Source organism: Nomascus leucogenys, chromosome 14, assembly GCF_006542625.1.
Source record: "Nomascus leucogenys isolate Asia chromosome 14, Asia_NLE_v1, whole genome shotgun sequence".
In the NCBI taxonomy this organism is placed as follows: domain Eukaryota; kingdom Metazoa; phylum Chordata; class Mammalia; order Primates; family Hylobatidae; genus Nomascus; species Nomascus leucogenys.
The window spans coordinates 55,383,474-55,403,499 of NC_044394.1; the positions used below are offsets into that span (position 1 = coordinate 55,383,474).

Below are 20,026 nucleotides of genomic sequence, written 5' to 3' on the forward strand. Positions count from 1 at the left end.
AGATTACAACACTATATTTTTACTGCATGTTTCCTATGTTTAGATACACAAGTACTCACCACTGTGTTACAACTCCCTACAGTATTCAGTAGTCGCATGCTGTACAGGTTTGTACCTAGGATCAATAGGCTATGCCATGTAGCCTCCGTGTGTAGTAGGCTGAACCATCTAGGTTTGTGTAAGTACACCCTGATGTTCACACGCACAGGAAAATTGCCTAAGGATGCATTTCTCAGATGTGACACATAATTGTACTTCGATTCATTTAAGTCTCATAATAACCTTAGGAGGTAGGTTCCATCATTATCTTCATTTACATTTGAGGAGACTGCAAAGTCCCGAAGAAACCTTCCACTGAACCACGGGGAAAAGAACTCTGGTCTGAATTCACAAGTCAAGGTACGTCTGAGGGTTCTTAATTCCAGCAAGGGAAGGGAGGGGGTTAAAGAGTAGGATTAACTTACATGGGAGGCTTTGCTGCCTGGGCAAGCAGCTTCTGGTGGATTTCCTGAAATTCAGCAGGGTGGGGCCGCCTCTCTGATCAGACTTGCACTTTACTATATACTATGGGGTCATTAAATAGAGGAGCCAGGAGTTCAGGACTCCCTCCCTCTTCCTCAAAAGGAAAATTGGGTGTGGGGAGGGCACATTACCTCACAGGATATCGGAGAAAGCCTAAATGTGTCCTCCGGTGATTCATTTGGGTGGACTACTTTCACACCAAGCTAAACTCAAAAGTTCGGAGTGGGGTCATCAGGGCGCCTCCCTCCCTGAGTGCAAGAAACATTTCCTCTTTTTAAAGTACAGGCAGAGTTGGAATCAAACTCCTTCCAAACAGGAAATTAGTAAGATTCTAGGTAAAACTGATACCTTACTTTTGAAGGTCAAGCTCTTTCCTTCACCAAGAGCGTGTTTCCTGAGCACCTACTACGTGCCAGGCAGGTGGTAGGTAATTGTTAGGAATCTTGGTGGGTCCTGCACTCTGCAGGGGGGCGGAGGTGGAACGGAACACAAACAAATAACAGATACCAACACTGCCACCCCCACTCCCCCCACCCCCAACACACACTCATTTGGCAAAGCTTACAGGAAAAAAAGGGTTTTAGGGAGCTTGTGGTGGTTTTTTTCCTAAAAATAATAGAAATGGTAAAAGAGGCTTCGGACCCCTCGCGTGAGTCCGTTAAAGTGACTGGACTGAGACCTGGGCAGGGAAAGTGGGAGGCCCGAGCGAGGGGGAGGGCGCAGGCAGTGGGTGGGTGACAAGGTGCAAGGGCAGCGCCGGCCTCGGATCAGGAGTTGGCCGTCAGCTGCGCCAGAGGCAGGTGCCAGCGGAGAGTGGGCCGGGGTGCCGGCGCCAGGCCAGGCTCCGGGAGGCCCCGCGCTACCTCTGCCTCTAGGAGTCCAGGCGCACAGACAAGCTCCCCGGAGCCGCTCCTGCTTCGCCAACTCCCCACTCGCGCCGCCCGTGCCAGCCGCAGGCACTGGCGTCTCTACCGCCCGCAGAAGGAGTCGCGGGAGCACTAGCAGCCGCCGCCGAGCGACAGCATCCTCAGGAGAGACGCCCTGGGCTCTGCAGCCGGCGGCCTCCGTCCGCCCTCCGCGCTGCTCTTCGCGGTCGCCCCCCGCCCCGTCGCCCGTCTGCCCGCGGTGGCAGCCGGCGCCCGCGCCCCGGGGCCCTTCACCTGCCGCGGGCGCCCGGGCAGGCGGGCGCAGGGGAGAAAAGGCACAAGAAGCGGGCACCCCGGGAACCCCATTCCCTCGGCTCACTCGGCGCGGAGAAGCGACGCCCGCTGACTCCGAGAGCCCCGGCGCTCCGTGCACCTGGTCCCCAAGTTCAGGAGCGACACCCCTCCACGGGGCACTAGCCTGCGCGGGGAGAATTTCGGTCTCATTGACCCCGGCCTGCCCGCGGGACTCCAGGCGCCTCTTCTGCCCGCACCCCGCGACCCCTCCTGGGACCCCGGAGACAGCCGGCCTGCCCCCGGCGTCCCATTTGGCCGGCACGCCCCGCCGCTCCGCGCCCCGGCTGGGCCATGCCGGGGCTGCGCCGGGACCGCCTGCTGACCCTGCTGCTGCTGGGCGCGCTGCTCTCCGCCGACCTCTACTTCCACCTCTGGCCCCAAGTGCAGCGCCAGCTGCGGCCCCGGGAGCGCCCGCGGGGGTGCCCGTGCACCGGCCGCGCCTCCTCTCCGGCGCCAGACTTGGCGGCAGCCGCCTCAGACCCCGGCACGATAGTGCACAACTTTTCCCGAGCCGAGCCCCGGACTGAACCGGCCGGCGGCAGCCGCAGCGGCTCAGGCTCCAAGCTGCAGGCCCTCTTGGCCCACCCGCTGTACAACGTCCCGGAGGAGCCGCCTCTCGTGGGAGCCGAGGACTCGCTTCTGGCCAGCCAGGAAGCGCTGCGGTATTACAGGAGGAAGGTGGCCCGCTGGAACAGGTGAGGACCCCGCCTGGGACGCGGGAGAGCGGGCGCTCCGGCCGGGGCCTCCCCGCGTCCCAGTCTCGAGTTCCCTGCCGCCCCCGGCCCAGGGCTGCAGCGACTCCACCCACGGCTCCAGCCCTGGCGCTGGGCTTAGGGTGTGTTCCCCACCCGAACCCCACCAGCTGTTGCAGACCTCACAGTCCAGTCCCGGAGTCAGATAGTGGGAGGAAAAAGTTTCTATGCAGCCGCGCAGCGGAGAAACGCTCTCAGCCCCTCCCCTTGAGTTCCTGGGTCGTCGCTGAGCCCCACTTCGGCTCCCTCGTCCACTCCCGCTCCCTCGTCCACTCCCGCTCCCTCATCCACTCTCAAACCCCTCTCTCTGTCCTGATGTGGAGGAAAGCTGCCGCTGGACTTTGGGTTTCCAGAATGAGGCCCCAAACAGGGTGACTCCAGAGCTAGCTGGAATTCAGCACTTAACTGTGCTCTTTGGGTAAACCTGGGCGCCTTCCAGAAAGCATGCTTCTCCCCAAAACCCAGTTCTTTCCCTTTCCTTATTCCTCTGCCCGGTTTCAGAGATCACAAGGGGGTCATGTGGGGCAGGAAGTAAATGGTCAGTTCTCTGCCGCAGCCGCCGCATTGTTCACATTTAAAACGCAGCTTGGGCCCCTCCAGCAAGTATTACAACTTGAAGGCAGTTTTATCATCTTGTATGATCCTGGTGATTTGGACTGAGTTGGATCTGCGGCTTGATGCTTCCACAGAGGAGATAAAAATCTTCCAGGGAATTTTTTAAACCCAAAGCAAAATACAGAGGAAAAACTATCAAATATGTTTAGGATAAAATTAAGAAGAATCTTTTTGGAAAAGGGTGGGGGTGTTGGGGAAGGCAGCACGCTCATTACTGAGATCCCCTGCTAATGGCAGGAAGCCTTCCTATGAGTTAAGGACTCTGTTTTGAAGTACAGAACTTGTCTAAATACCACTCATATGCAGCGTTCACTATTGGACCACACCCATCTCTTTACTTAATACGAGAGATTTCAAAGTAAGATGTCATCGGTAGTTTTATAGTCCCTCCAGAGGATGAGCAGACCATAAATCTCTCTTGAAACTCAGAGCTGGGCCAATTTAACTGTTTGCTCATTATTCTGTAATGCTGAGATTGGAGGGAGAAAACAAAACCTTCAGAAATTTTTGCAAAGGAAGAAGTTGAGTTGTTGGCTGAATCACTGGTGAATTTCAGTAGTAACTCTATGGCTCATGATTTTATGTTAGAAAGAAAGTGATTCTCAATTCCACGTTAACTGTGTGCAGTAATAAAAGGCAGTTTGAGATTGCTTCTCAGACACTGTCATTTTCAATATTATCTGTATTTCGTCAATCACATGGAAGTCTGGATTAGTGAACCAGGAAATTTTGCCCTTAGAAAAAGTATCTACATGTCTACTATGGATCTGAGAATGAGAGACTGTGGACAAAGTCACTTGCTTTGTAAATGTGAACAGCATTCATTTAGTCACATTTCTGTGGTCTTAAACTTCCCGGTGTTACTTTGGACCCGAAGCAAAGTCCAGGGGAATATTATGGCAGAAAAGCAAAAATCTTTCTCACCAAGCTGTTCTACAATCGGTTTTAAGCTTGATTTCTACACCGTTATGTGTCAATAAAGACCAAAAAAAAAAAAAAAAACCTCGCAAAAATACACATACTTTCTGACCAGAAATGATCTTGGTCATTTAACAGAAGATCAAGTGGGGGCTGGTGACCTTGCTATATTCAGAGATCACAGAGTAGTTTTGTGTGGTTGGTCAAATGTGACATTTTCCCAGGTAAGGTTTGTGGGCCATAACAGGAGGACCCGCTGCACTTTTAAATGTTAAAACTGGACCTCAGAGGCAGAGAACACTCTCCCTCCACCCAAACTGGATAGTAAACGTTAACATGAACATATTAATAAGCAGATGTGTTGTTACTTATATCAGGGTTAAAAATGAAACACAAGGCCGGGCAGGGTGGCTCACACCTGTAATCCCAACATTTTGGGAGGCAAAGGCAGAGGGAGGATCACTTGAGCCCAGGAGTTCAAGATGAGCTTGGACAACATAGTTAAGATGTCATCTCAAAAAAAAAAAAAAAAAATAGCCAGTCGGGCACATACCTGTAGTCCTAGTTGCTTGAGGGACTGAGACAGAGGATTGCTTGAGCCCAGAAGGTTGAGGCTGCAGTGAGCCATGATCGTGCCACTGTACTCCAGCTTAGGTGACAGAGTGAAACCTTGCCTCAGAAAAAAAAAAAAAACATACAGAGGATTCATTAGCCAGGGTGAATTTGAGCCACACTCAGAGTTCTGTTGTGAGACGGAATCACTCATTACCTTTAATGAGAGTGCTCCCTGCCAAATATGAGGATGTAGCAGTGCTAATGAAGACAGGGGGCCTGCTATAATATGCAGGGTCGAGGACACCCCCAGATCCTAGCAGCAGACAAATAGAATGGACAGAAGAGGAAGAAACAATGAAGGACCTTGCTAATTGTTTTTCTCTTGCACAGACAAGCTCTCCTTGTTTGTAGCCCTGCCAATATTTAAAATCTAGTGATTTATAAACATATGTGGGCCAGGCACAGTAGCTCACACCAGTAATCCCAGCACTTTGGGAGGCTGAGGCGGGCAGACCTCAGAGACCTGAGGTCAGTCGTTCAAGACCAGCCTGGTCAATATGGTGAAATCCCATCTCTATTAAAAATACAAAAATTAGTTGGGCATGGTGGTGGGCACCTGTAATCCCAGCTACTCAGGAGGCTGAGACAGAAGAATCGCTTGAACCCAGGAGATGGAAGTTGCAGTGAGCAGAGATTGCGCCACTGTACTCCAGCCTGGGCAACACAGCGAGACTCCATCTCAAAAAAACAATGTGGATGCCTCCATGCCAATACCTAACATGAAGTGCTATCCAAAATAATTGTATCAGCAAATTGTCCACCACACCAGGAGAGGTACAGAGAATAAAATAAGCCAAATCAGTGTTCTTCGCCACTTGCCCAGAAGAGACCATTAGTCTGAGTGAGTGATTTTTTTTTTGTAATTTTGACCATCATACTAATAAGAAATGGTATGAAGTCAGAAAGTATCTTTCCACAATTCAAGCTCATTACCAATAAGAGGTAGGTTATGGTGTGTCTCCCCACCTCCCCACTCACCCACACGTTCCTTTTTGATTTCACACAATAGAAGATGACATTTGTACAGTTTTGAATGTCTTGGGTTTTTAATTAATATTTGTTCACTGGATGTCAACATTTAGACATTTAGTTAAGTTACAAATGGGAAGACATGTTGATTTTTAAGGTGGGCTGTCTGTGTGCTATCTGGCCCTGAAGCTTTCTGCAAACCTCCTTCACTCACTGTTCTTCCCTCCCTTCCTTTCTTTTCCCCCCAAAAATGTAACTAAGTGTGGCACAATCCAAATTAAAAATGTAATTAGGGAAAGTGTTTCTGTCAGGTGGTCAGCTGCTGATCACAGCCAGCCAGCCAACGCCAGGCTCCATCAAGCATAATGACACATTTGGCACCTGTCTTGAATAGTGACGAGGAAAGTGCACAGGGAAGAAGGAAAATGAAGTCTTCACTTTCAGGCCATACACTAACAAGGCAGAATTGTGCTGCTGTTAGTCCTTTGCTTGAATAAGTGATGACGCAGGGCAGGCAGGCTTTACCTGGAGCACAGGTGATGGTTCACTGTTGCTCGCCTTTGCATTCTTAGATGCTGAGCTTTGGATTTCTTCTCTAGCCCACAAGCTGCCCAAGTCAGACAACATCTGTCTTTTGATGTGTCAAGCTGATCAGCTTGGCCAGTTTTGCCCACATATCACTGGCCTTTTGGCCACATATCTTTTGGTCAGTCTCTCTGTAACCCTCTGGTCTTGACAGGCAAGGTCAAACGGTCAGATCTCCCTAGTGTAGAAACTCCAGCAGCTACAACACAAGTATGAGTTTTTGCTTTTCTTTCTTGACATCTTCCTCAGATGTCAGGAAGGTTATATTGTCTGGCAATTACAGATTCAGCATTTCTTAGGGGTGTGAGTGTGTGTGGTTTCCCACATCAGAAGCTCCTGTCTTCTTCCCCCCTCCTCCTACCTATTGCTGTCACTGAAAGAAAACCTAGTCCTGGGTCTCTCTTTGAAAATCACCGCAAAGAGACTGGGCAGCTTTTCAAAAATGACAGTTGGTCAAAGGGAGTAAGTTGGCTGAAGTTTTTCTGGGGGATGCTTTGAGAAGATCCACAAGCCAAGGCAGATAGAGAAGGCTGGAGAAGAAGTCAGGAGAGATGAAAAGGAATTCAGCTAGAAATAAGAATTGCCTCGTCTAGGAGCTTGGAGAAGATAAGCTCCTCCCTGCCCCAGCCCCACCATGGCATCTGTGGAAGGAAAAATACAATCTCTCCATTCTCACCCCCATCTTTTTATCTCTGTCCTGCTTATTTTGTGCCTGCCCTAGAACGCTCTGAACCTAGATTTCTTGTGAGCAGGCAATTCAACCCGCAGACTGGATGAAAGTCCAGGTTCTTACTCATGGATGGTGGCCATTTGCTTCTCTCCCAGAATCAACAGGGCCTTGGCCCCTTGTTGGATTCTCCCGCCAATGATGCTAAGCTAAGACAGGAAGCGGCCTCCTGTGATTTGGAAATGGACCTCAACCACGGCCCGTGTGTGGTTAGCAGAGGGAGTGGGGAGCCTGACTTCCATTTCCCATTTCTCCCAATTAGAGCCTTGCTGGACTAGTTTTGGAAAAGATATTATTTTAGTGGTTTCCAAATCCCTGAACTTGTAACTAGAGGAAACCTCGCCACTCCTCTCAGAATCAAAGGCTCCAAGCAGATGGTTTCTGAGAGGGCCAGTCCAGAAGGCCATTGTCAGGTTTTTTCTCCCTCATTCCAAAGCCTGTCCTCACTGCTGTTGCCACAGCAAAAACCTAAATCAGGGAGAGCGTCGGTGTCATTCATCCAGGAAAGACAGGCACTTCCTGCTTCCAAATAGATCAAAATGAAGCCCTTCAGCTGAGAATCAGAGGCTGTTCCACTGTTCCCAACAACACTCTTCTTTCACCACAGCCAAGTTCTCATCAATCCTGAGAACCCAAGTGGCTAATTTTTTTGCATGCAAATGCTCTTACCTAAAACATGCTTGTTATGTGCCAGGCACATGACATACACTTATTTTAAGCCTCATAACCTCTGTAGAAATAGGTGCGTGTGGTAGATGGAATTCCAAGACAGCCTTCCAAGATTTCCAGCCCTGGCATACACACCTCTCCTAGTTGTTCAGCCCACTGCTAATATGGGTACTGCTATAAAGGGATTTTACAGATGTAATTAAGGCCCCGTACCAGTTACCCCTGGGATATGGAGATTATCTGGTTAGCGTGACCTAATCCATGAACCATTTAAAGCAGAGAGTTTTCTTGGGCTCATCAAAGGAGAGAAAGTGAGAGATTCAAAGCAGAATAAGGATTTGATGAGCCATTGCTGATTGAAGATGGAGGGGCCATGTGGCAAGGGATAGGAGCCACCTTTAGGCTAAGATTGGCCCCAGCTGAGAGCCAGCAAGGAAACAGGGACTACAGTCCTACAGCCACAAGGAAATGAATTCTGCCACCACCAAGGATGAACTTGGAAGCAGATTTTTTTCCCCAGAACCTCCAGATGAGAAATCAACCTAGAAACCACCTTAAATTCAGCTAAGTCCCTGTGCAAAGGGTACAGCCACACCAAGCTGGACATCTGACCTACAAAACTGTGAGCTAATTAATGAGTGTTGTTTTAAGTTACTAGGTTTGTGGTACTCTGTTATACAGCAATAGAAGACAAGTACAGTACTGCTCTTTACTTCGTTTTATAGAGGAAACTGGAAACGAGAAAGTTATGTAACCTGCCCAAAGTCAGGCAGCTAGAAAACCACAGGCAGGGTTTATACCCAAAGGGTCTGGCTTCAGAATCCATGCTCTTAACCAACAGCTCCACCACCCTGTGTCCTTTGATGCCCAGATATCCCAGCTTTTCCTCCTTTGGGAAGGCTTTTCTGAATACCTCTCCCCACTGTGGTCCCTCCCTGACTATATACATCCTCTCCATATGTACCATATAATTTTTTGATTGTCCACTTTGTCCAGCTTTAACTTCATGGAAGCTGTCTGGAGCTTCATGTGAGAAGGAATGGTCACTTGCCCTTGGCATGGAAAGCCCCCAGCTTGCGCTGGTCACTCTAATATAGCTGTTTCAGAGCCAGAGTAAATATCTGTGGAACAAATCATTGGAAACAGATGACACCGGGATTTGGGGGCTGTTAGTCAATGGCCTATTATCTTCTTTGAAAATAGCCTTGAACAAAAACAATTCCAACTGTAAAATCATCCCGCTTGTCTACTCCTCCCTGTAGAAGTCTAGAGCAAAACCACCCTGCTGAGACATTCTGAAATTTGTATGTGGAGTCCTCTTCTTATTGCAGTAGCCTAAATAAAATCAATGTCAAAAAAAGCCATGAAGGAAAGTTGAGAAAGCATCATTTGCCAAGAAAAGAGGGAATTTCTTCAGCTTCCTGTGCTTTCTGAGGAAGAGCAGCCAAGAAGTCTTGCATTAAAGAAAAATGGGAAATACAGAGACCTTGACTTAGCCAAAGCTATCCCTGCTCTGCCCCCTTGGCAGGTGCTGACCTGTATTTTTTGTAATTATTCATTAAGCTAGAGGCTGATGAGAGCCTGCGGATTCTGCTGAAGTAGGCTTGCATATGGCCAAAAGCCAAGTAGGGATAACATTCTAAACAGCTGCAGCTGTAGCAGAACAGAAGTTACTAGACATAAGTTCTCACCTGTTATTATAGGCAGGCACACACATATGCGCTTAATGAAAACCACAGTACAGAAAGGAGGCTTAGCTCTTTTTGTGCCCTGTCACTTGGCAGAACATCCTATAGTTGAAATGTGAAATCAGGACAGAACCGAATTTGAAGTGCTGTGGAGATGGCAGCGTCCCTGACTTTCAATCCCTGCAGCCTGGCTTTGGAGACCAAGCACTGAGGGCAGCCAGTAGACTCAGGCTTGAGCAAGAGGCAAAGTCAAGTCCCAGGGAAAAGCCTGTTTTATTGAATTCACTAGCAATAAGCCAGATAATAAATTTAAGAGGCCCCAGGGAACACAGCATAGTAGAGGAGTACTGTTCCTAAGAAGCCAAGAGCCTGTAATAAAATTCAGCAAAATACGGAACGTAAAAAAGAAATTTAAGAAGTGTTGGCACAGGGTACGTGGACTGAGAAGCTGAATCATGAAAAACAAGGTGGTGTGGAAAGAGATGAGATTTTTAAAAGCTTGGGAGAGGTTGATGGGATAGGAAAGATGTCCACTGAAGAAAAACAGAGCTGTTCAGCCCTGGCACGTGAAGCGCAGCTCTCAGATTGCAAATTTGCCTTCAATCGTCAACACCTAGGTTGAGCTCCATAGGTTGTAGCTAAATCTTTTTGATGATACCAACCAAAATGGAATATATACGGAGGGACAGATTGTCTCTCCTGGCCAATTCAAGTGTCCTTACAGGGTCTCAGTTTCACCAGTTGAAATGGAATTTTTTATAATTCTGATTTTCTTCAGTGGCTGACTACTCATAAATCCCATAGGGAAAGTATGTCTATCTGCCTCCACAGCTGGCTCATGTACTTTTTTTTAACCCCATTCATAGTTAACTCATAGCTCAGAATTATGCACAACCAGTAGCTGCTTATTTTCACATTCCATGCAGCCCTGAGCACTCAGAGATAGGAGAAAAGTTAAAGTGACCAATCTCAATTCCATAATCAAATCCGGCTCCTTGTTAACCAGAGTTTCACTGCAGAAGTTTTGTAATTGGGGTCATTGGATCCCACTGAGTCCAGGTGGTGAGGTCCATTTTTCCCTTAAGCTTCATGCAAAATCTGCATCCTGTGCATATGTTCATTTTCCTACTGTTGCAGAACTTTCTCCTTAGTTCAGCTAAAACCAGGCTCTTCTCACACCACCAGGAAAGATTAGGTTCACGGACACATAGAAGGGTGAGGAAAACGGAATTTACTGGGCAAAAAGGAAAAGGGAAAGATACCTCTCAGCAGAGCAAGGGTCCCGCTAGCAAATTTCCCGCCTCACAGATTGAATCCTAGGTCACCACACAGGAACCGGAGAGGCCAGGCTCCTCCCCACGCAAACGGGGTGAACTTCCCGAGGCTCCACCCCCATCCTCCCAGTGCGCAGGCGCAGGTCGGCGTGATTAAGAAACGATCAGCTGGGAAAGGGAGTACTTCATCTGGGACCAGCAGTCCGGTTGTTCAGCCTTCAGGCTGTTTTAGGCTTGAAGGTGGGGTTTCGCCGGGGACCCTTAGCTGTCTCCTGTCTCTATCACTAGCAAATAAGTCATTATATTTTTTAAGTATTCCCCACATTCATCAGGATTCTGCGGTTTCATGTGACAGAAACCCAATTCAAACTCACTGTAGGAAGAAAAGGAAGTTTTAGACTCAGTAACCAAACTTCAGTAAGGGCAGGAGGAACTGCCCTCACAGCATTAAAAAGAATCCTTGGGGCCGGGTGCGGTGGCTCACGCCTGTAATCCCAACACTTTGGGAGGCCGAGGCGGGCGGATCACGAGGTCAAGAGATCGAGACCATCCTGGCTAACACGGTGAAACCCCGTCTCTACTAAAAATACAAAAAAATTAACCGGGCGTGGCGGCGGGCGCCTGTAGTCCCAGCTACTCGGGAGGCTGAGGCAGAAGAATGGCGTGAACCCAGGAGGTGGAGCTTGCAGTGAGCTGAGATCGTGCCACTGCACTCCAGCCTGGGCCACAGAGCGAGACTCCCTCTCAAAAAACAAAAGTCCTTGGACTCTGTGTCTTTGTATTCTCTCTTTCCATAGTTCATCTGCTTATCTTCATCCCTTCCTGTGGCCCATGTCCTCAAAGCCTTGGGACTAGAGAGAGAAGGTTTCTCTGATTTCCAAAAAGAAAGATCCTGGGCAAAGATGCTCATTGGCCAGGTCTGGGAATACAGCCAGGCTTCAGAGGGCTACAATTGGCCCAGATGGAGGCTGATGCCCACCCTCCAACCAATCACTGATGCCAGGGAGGCGGAGTCATTGGAAACAGGTGGCTCAGAGTGGGGAAAAGCAGTTCCCCCAAACCAAGATGGAAATGCAGACTGACAGGGTGGTGGAGGGGCTATAGTGACTAACATGATACCAGAAAGTTTCTCAACTCATGTCTGCTACAGTCACTGACTCCTATGGCTGCTGCTCTAAGGTTTTAATAAGAATTTTAAAAAGCAAATTCAGTCATAAATTCACATGTGCAGACTTTTTATACCAACTATTAAAATCCTCCCAAGGAAATAGGAATCTTTATTTGGACATTCTTTTAAAGTGACTTTAGTCTTTTTGTGACAGCGTAAAAAAGAAATTGATGGGGACCCAGCTCCTTCACGGGTTCATGTCTCTTTCTCCTGAAAAAAGAGATCTCAACTGGGAGCGAAGATACCTGTGTGTAAGTCCTGAGAAAAGTGTTTTCTTCCCCAGGCCTCAGTTCCTGCTTTTGAAAGGAAGAGGGGGCGTCTGTGGCCCCTAAGAGCTCCTTGCAACTCTGTTTTCCAAGCTTTGCACATCTTCCAAATTTCTTCTTCAAAGTCTACCCTAATGAAATATCAGTTTTCCAAGTGTGCTTCATGAACTTCTGGGAGGTGCTTCACAGTTTCTGCAAATGATTGATTGAATTTTCACTTTGAATAAATATACTTTAAGGTAATTTTTATATAATTTAAGAAAACCTACACCCAATTGTGTTATGCATCATTATGATCCTGCCTCCAGTAACTGTGCTGACAGATGTCTTCTCTTCTCATCTTTGTTTAATTGAGGAGTATCCTGAGATTGCAAAGTGAGCTGTTAAAAGCTGTTTTCTGCTGCAACTACTTACAGATGTTTATCAGGATTTTCAATACTCTGCTACCAAAATAATATATAGAAATTGATTGGGTGCTAAAATAAGATTATTCCTGTCTCCCCTTACATCCAATTTTGAATGCTTGCATTAATAATCATATTATCCTTTTCATTGATCAATTTTTTAAACAATTTTATGTATTTGACCATATGTTAGATTTATATCAATAAATTAGAAATTGTATCTATTTCATACATTGAAGGTTCTGTATAATATTTCTTTTGAAAAGAAGCTTCCACTTCTAGAAAATTTTTTTAAACCACTGATTTGCAATATTTGAAAATAGAGTAAACTTCTGGAATCCTTTCTCCAAAATTGATGTGCCCAAACCCAAGCCTTCTGCTCCCCTTGCCCCTAACTCCAAACTATTATCACTAGTAAGAACATGGTATTGGTCTCTGATAACTCCTTTCCATGACTTTGACAATGCTTCTACCACTTGAGCCTAAGAGAGTATCTTTTAGGCCCTTTGTACTGTTAGCTTTTGCTGTATAACAAACTATTCCAATACTTAGTGACTTAAAACAAGAACCACTTATTTAACCCCCGATTCTGCAGGTCAGCACTTCAGGCTGGGTTCAGCTGAATGGTTCTTCTGGTCTCTACTGGACTTACTCAGGTGTCTGTAGTCAGCTCCTGCATTGGTTCCACTGATCTTGGCTGTACTGCCTCCCGTGTCTGGGTTCTGGGCTGGAATGGTGATCTTGGCTCCATGTGGCCTCCACCTCTCATTCTACAGGAGGCTAATGCAGACTTATTCATATAGTGGCAACAGGGTTCCAAAAGAGAGTAGAAGCCTCCACAGCCTCTTGAAGTGCAGGCCAGAACCTGTTAAATGTCATTTCTGCCATACTCTGTTGGCCAACATAAATCAAAGGCCATCTGGGGAGATTCAAGAATCCTGGCCATTGAAGAGAAAGTGGTCTACACAACTTAGTTCTCTTCTACTGAGCAAAAGCTCAAGGGAAATCCCTTCTGCTGGTGAGTTGTCCAGCAGTGGGCAGACAGCTGACAGTGGTAAGACCCCTTGCCATATGTTAAAGTGAAAGAAATTGAATACAACCCTTCAAAAACCTAATGAGGCTGGTATAGACTGAATTGTGTCCCTTCAAATTCATATGTTGAAGTTCTAAACTCCAGTACACCTCAGAATGTGACTGTGTTTGGTGACAGGGCCTTTTAAGAGTTAATTAAGGCTAAGTGGGTAGGTCTTGATCCAGTATGATTGGTGTCCTCATAAGAAGAGAAAGAGACATGAGGAATGCATGCACATAGAAGACCACGTGAAGACACAGAGAGAAGGCAGCCGTCTGCTAGCCAAGGAGAGAGGCATCAGAATGAAATCAACCCTGCTGACACCATGAACTTGGACTACCAGCCTCCAGAACTGTGGGAAAATACATTTCTGTTGTTTAAGCCACCTAGTCTGTGGTATTTTGTTATGGCATCCTTAGAAAACTAAAACAGAGGCTAACTCACCTGGAATGGGCAAAGACAATCTGCTGGCTTAGGCCTATCTCCATCTCAGCTCCCTGGGGCAGAGGTAAAGCCATATCTGAAATTTTCTTTTTCCTCCCATATGGTTCTTACAGCCTCAAGAGGCCCCTTGGCCTTCCCTTCCTTAAAGAAGTGACCCTAGCCTCTCTGCCCTCCAGATGAGACAGTCTGGAGCCTGGATCCTCTCCTTAAAGCAAAGTGTCTAGTTCATCATTTATTATCTTTTTAATCTATTTGTTTATAGATGGGCTTTGAGCTCCCCTTCTTCTGGGGCCCATTTTTTTTTAGGTCAAACGCTGAAAACTGGCTCTTTGTCTCTCTTGGCATTCCTCCTGTAATTGTTCTACTCCTCCCAAGGCTGCAGATGCTGTGGTTGGATGAATCAAGCATACAGTGTCATCTCACAAAGGTTTTAAAGCTTGCTTTGTAAACTCATAAGCACTTCCTTTCATATTAACCAACATAATATTTAGAAACAAAAATGAAGGTTTGTTTTTCTTTATCAGTTCTGTTGACAGCCTGTATTTTATGTGTATTTCCAAGACCATTATCTGTTCATTTATCTATAGGGCACTTGTGATAATAGTTAAGATTGTTAACATCATGAACACGTAGAGTCCTTTCCACTTCTTGAAGCTCTTTTAAATCGTATGTCATTAGTTCGCCACGGCAAAATATTGGTCTTTACAATTCATAAGACTCTGGCCTGAAAATCTCCATGGAAAGGCATCCAGCCAATTGATGTTTTATTATGAAGCAGCTTGCCCATTACCCCAGACTAACTGGGCTTTAGTTGTCCACAGTGGATTCTACGTAGAGCCCCTGGTGAAAACATTTGGCAGGAAACACAGGTGCTGCCCTTGCAGTGACACCTCCTAGAGGCTGAACCTCTTGGAGAGCTCTCCACTCTCCACTGAAATGGATAAAAATGCCCTCAGTGCAACTTAATGGTATCAAAGCAACACAGGTAAAAATTTTGTGATCCATATTTATTATAATGATAATCATTATGTTACTATAATGTAATGGTGAGAAACTGAGACTGGATCTTCTGGTATAATTTGCTGTCAGAAAATTAGATATATCATCAAGGATGGATTTTCTGCCACACACTTTGCTGCAGTAGCCTAAACCCTGTGGCAGAGAACTCTCTGTGAGCTGTACAGCCAAGGGTGAATGCCCGAAGTGTCACACTCCCAAAACATTGGAGGTTGGCCGGGCACAGTGGCTCATGCCTATAATCCCGGCACTTTGGGAGGCCAAGGCAGGTGTATCACCTGAAGTGTCAAGAGTTTGAGAACATCCTGGCCAACATGGAGAAAGCCCATCGCTACTAAAAATAAAAAATAAATAAAAAATAGCTGGGCATGGTGGTGGGCACCTGTAGTCCCAGTTACTCAGGAGGCTGAGGCAGGAGAATTGCTTGAAACTGGGAGGCAGAGGTTGCAGTGAACAAGATCACACCACTGCATTCCAGCTTGGAGGACAGAATGAGACTCTGTCTCAAAATAAAAAAAAAAAGAAAGTTGGAAGTCAAGTCTTGAAGTCTTGAACCATCAGATCTCTTAGCATTGCCTGAGCAAGGTCTGAAAGGGAATTTGGTAACTATATTTTTTCCCCAGGGCTGCTGTACAAATTGTCACTGTTTAAGCCACTGTCGGTGGCCTAAAACAACAGAAATGTATTATTTACAGTTCTAGAGGATAGAAATCTGAAATGAAGGTGCCAGAAGGGCAGCACGCCATCCAGAGGCTTGAGAGGAGAATCTGTTCTTGTGGCTGCTGGCTTTCATTGGCTTCTGGCTGCATCACTCCAATCTCAGCCTCCGTGATCACGTTGCCTCCTCCTCTTCTGTCTTTGTCTGTCTGTGTCTTCTCCTCTTCTATGTGGGTCTTTCTCCTATAAGGACACTTGTCATTGGCTATCAGGTCCACCTAAATGATTCAAGATGATCTCATCTCAAGATCCTTAATTTAGTTAAATCTGCAAAGACTTTTTCCAAATAAAGTCACATTCACAGGTTCCAGGGATTATCTTTTGGGGGACCATTCAGTCCACTTGAATCATGTTCCATGACAAATACAAAGACCATGCAGTTACCATTTTATCTTCACTCTTGTAAAAAAAAATTTAATCTTTTAGATAAAAGATTATCTAGTAGATTATCTATACCTATATCTTTATCCAAGATTTAATCTTTTAGATAAATCACAAAATAATTCTGATATATCACAATATAAAATAGTTGAGAAAAATGTGTCGAAGGAAAAAGAAGGCTACACGAGACCAGTGGAGCCAAGAGTGAGGAACTTCTCAGAACACTGTGTGGTGTCAGGGCTACCATTTTCCATCACACCCATAGGGGAATTATCCAGCAATGGCTCTTAGTGAGTCCCTCTGCTAGCACTGTGCCCCACAGCAAATTCCAAAGTCATGTCCCAGGCACCACCCCACCCATTCGCGGTCATGGTGATCAAGCCCGCTTTCTTGCCTCATCTCAGGAGAGAATTTAAATTGCTGAGGCTCCAGAGGAAAGGGCAGCAGGCACGTTCTCCGGGCAGCCCTCCATGAACCTGGATTTTTTTTAGCAGGGCTTTTCACTGACGTTGAGTGGCAGTGCATTTAGGGTAAAACTTTCAGAAACACTTCGAGCGCAGTTTTTCAGGGTTGTCATTCAGTACAGAGAAAGAGCACGTTTTGCACATGTACCCTAGAACTTAAAGTATAATTTAAAAAAAAGAAAAATTAACATAAAACCTAAAAAAAAATAAAGCCATGGTATTAATGGGAAAAAGCAAAAGAATGTGTTTGCATGGATGAAGAGACTGAAATAATACACAATGAAGACTCAGAAGGGTGGGAGGCAGAGGGGTTGAATAGTGGGATATTAATTAATAAATATAGTGTTTGTTATTTGAAAAAAAAAGGAAAGAAATAGACTTACCAATTAACTGAACTTGGAGGTAGGAACAAAAGGCTCTTTCTGAGGTCATGGAGTCAAACAGGATAGGCAAGTGAACTCAAATCCACTGACCTCTGTCTACAGGGAAGCTGCAGGTCTAAGGGCCAGCCTAGATTCCCCTCAGACAATACCTTTGAATCTGCTGTGACAGGCGAACCAGCGGGTAATCAATACCTCAAAGCCACATGCCATGGAATGTGGCTGCAAAATGTTTGGCTGGAAAAATACTCCAAGAGACTGTAACCAAACGCCTACCTTAGGTATTAAAAAACATCAATAAAGCAACCATTGAATGCCTAACTTAATCAGCATTACTTACCAGTGGCCTCTCTACGTTTAACTCATTGCAAAATGTACACCCCAGGTAACTGAATGAGATGACATTCTGTTCTGTTATTAGCTATAAAATCATTAAAAGGCAAGGGAAGTCAGCCAAATATCATGAGCTAGGATTTGTAGCAATTGGTCTGCAGCAGCTCTTTTTGGCAGTTGTGAAGACAGTGGTCTGTTAAGGCTGCTTGCAGTTTATGATATTAAAGCCATTTTATTTGCATATAAGAAAATGCTCCTTCCTCCCTCTCCTGGCAGGAGATGCTATGCCCAACTCATCCAAAAGTATTATTTACTCATTAAGGTATAAATTAAGCTGATGAACCAGAATGGCCGGGCCCTACTGAAGATGGGAAGATAATCAACGAGCTGCTTCTTGTCCTTTGGGTCTACTTTCAAAGCTGCCCAGTCAGAGAGAACTTTCCTGTCCTGCTGACCCACAGGGGTCCTTACCAAGCCCTGTTTTATTTTCAGCTGGGCTCTTAACACCACTTAATGCCTTTTTATGTATTGATTTGCTTAGTGTATAGCCTCATTAGATCTTAAACTCTTTGTTTTTTGGGTTTTTGTTTTTTTTTTTGAGATAGAGTCTCACTTTGCCACCCAGGCTGGAACACAGTGGCATGATTTCAGCTCACTGCAACCTCCACCTCCTGGGTTCAAGCAATTCTCCTGCCTCAGCCTCCCAAGTAGCTGGGATTACAGGCATGTGCCACCACACCTGGCTAATTTTTGTATTTTTAGTAGAGGCAGGGTTTCACCATGTTGGTCACACTAGTCTCAAACTCCTGGCCTCAAGTGATCCACCTGCCTCGTCCTCCCAAAGTGCTGGGAATACAGATGTGAGCCACCGCACCTGGCCAGATCTTAAACTCTTCAAGGGTTGAACTGGTTTGAGTGGTGGCTCTATTTTGCATTCCCTAGGATGGCCCTTGAGGTAGGCCAAATAATGGCTCCCCGAATGATATTCATGTTCTAATCCCAGAACCTGTGACTATCATCTTTTTTTTTATTTTTATTTTTTTTTTTTTTTTTTTTGAGACGGAGTCTCGCTCTGTCACCCAGGCTGGAGTGGAGTGGCAATCTTGGCTCACTGCAAGCTCCGCCTCCTGGGTTCACACCATTCTCCTGCCTCAGCTTCCCGAGTAGCTGGGACTACAGGCACCTGCCACCGCACCCAGCTAATTTTTTTTATTTTTAGTAGAGACTGGGTTTCACCGTGTTAGCCAGGATGATCTCGATCTCCTGGCCTCATGATCCACCTGCCTTGGCCTCCCAAAGTGCTGCGATTACAGGCATCAGCCACCGCACCCAGCTGACTAACATCTTATATGGTTAAAAAACAGGTCTTTACAGATACAATTAAGACTCTTGAGATGAGGAGATCATTCTGACTTATCCAGTGACCCCTAAGTTCCATGTCAAGTGTCCTTATACGAGGAAGGCAGAAGGAGATTAGACACAGACAGAAGAGGAGGAGGCAACGTGACCACAAAGGCCGAGAGTAGAGTGAGGTGGCCACAGGCTCAGGAACACCAAGAGCCACCAGAAGACACAAGCGGCAAAGAAGGAGCTTTCTCCTAGAGTCCCCAGAAGGAGCACAGTCCTATTGCTACCCTGATTTCAAACTCTCAGACTCCAGAACTGAGAGAATAAATTTTTTGTTATTTAAGCTACTAAGTTTGTGGTAATTTGTTAGGGCCCAGCAGAAAACGAATAGAAAGATGGAGGCTTCTTTGTGTCTTCATCATTGTAACCCAGGTATCTAAAATGCTGTTTGTATATAGTAGGCACTCAATAAATGTTTGGTAAATGAATGGCTGAGAAACTTGGCAGTCGGCAACTGTGGGTTTAAATCCTGCCTCTAATCCCAGCACTTTGGGAGGCCAAGGCAGGCGGATCCCGAGGTCAGGAGTTCAAGGCCAGCCTGGCCAACATGGTGAAATCCTGTCTCTACTAAAAATATAAAAAAAAGCAACTGGGCCTGGTGGTATGTGCCTGTAATCCCAGCTACTCGGGAGGCTGAGGTAGGAGAATTGCTTGAACCGGGACCTGGGAGATGGAGGTTGCAGTGAGCCTAGATCATGCCACTACACTCCATCCAGCCTGGGCTACACAGCGAGACTCCGTCTCAAAAAAAAAAAAAAAAAAAAAATCCTGGCTCTTCCACATAAGCACTATGTAGGGCCAAGGCTCATTTACTCCAAGCCTCAGTTTCCTGGTCTATAAAGTGGGATGTAATGTGGACCCCAAGAGGTGTCTGGGAAGATGGAGTCAGATCATGTACAGAATGCACTGAGCAGGGTGCCTGGTTTCCTACAGCACTGATCATCAAGCAGATAAAGGACCACTGCTAGTTGATTATGCTTTAATATTCCTTACAGGTTATTTGATACTCATCAATATGCAGCCTTATCCATTTATGTTTGATGTTTGGGTGGATGATGATGAAGAAATGGCTTTTGTGGCCTCCTGTTGCCAGGGAAAGGCACCAGTGCTTCCAGCCCAGCCATCGCCCTCACTTGACTTAGCTGCCTCTCATGCTTCTAGCGAGAGACAAAACACACATTGATCTCTCCTCCATCACTTCGACATCAGTTACCTAATGCTTGCAAATGGGGAGAAAACACAGAACGCAATCAATCTACTTATTCTGGAAACTCTGCCCCCCTTCCCCTCCTACATGCACACACCCTTCTCAGTGCAAACTGCTGAGCCCATGTTTCTCAATGACTTTCCTTGAAATGACAGGAATTCTGCTGATTCTAGGAACAACTCTTTTTCTTTTACTAAACCATTTATTAAACT

General features: G+C 46.2%; 1 protein-coding gene across 1 annotated transcript in view; it reads left to right on the top strand.

The window, feature by feature from the left end:
- The first annotated feature begins 1,892 nt into the window (after window positions 1-1,892).
- The window catches only part of FAM20A (FAM20A golgi associated secretory pathway pseudokinase), a 67,450-nt gene continuing 49,316 nt past the window's right edge, over window positions 1,893-20,026 (top strand). Inside the window, exon 1 of the mRNA XM_030828055.1 lies at window positions 1,893-2,437. Coding sequence (XP_030683915.1) covers window positions 2,034-2,437 — 404 coding nt within the window. The 5' untranslated portion in view covers window positions 1,893-2,033. The remainder of the gene's footprint in view (window positions 2,438-20,026) is intronic.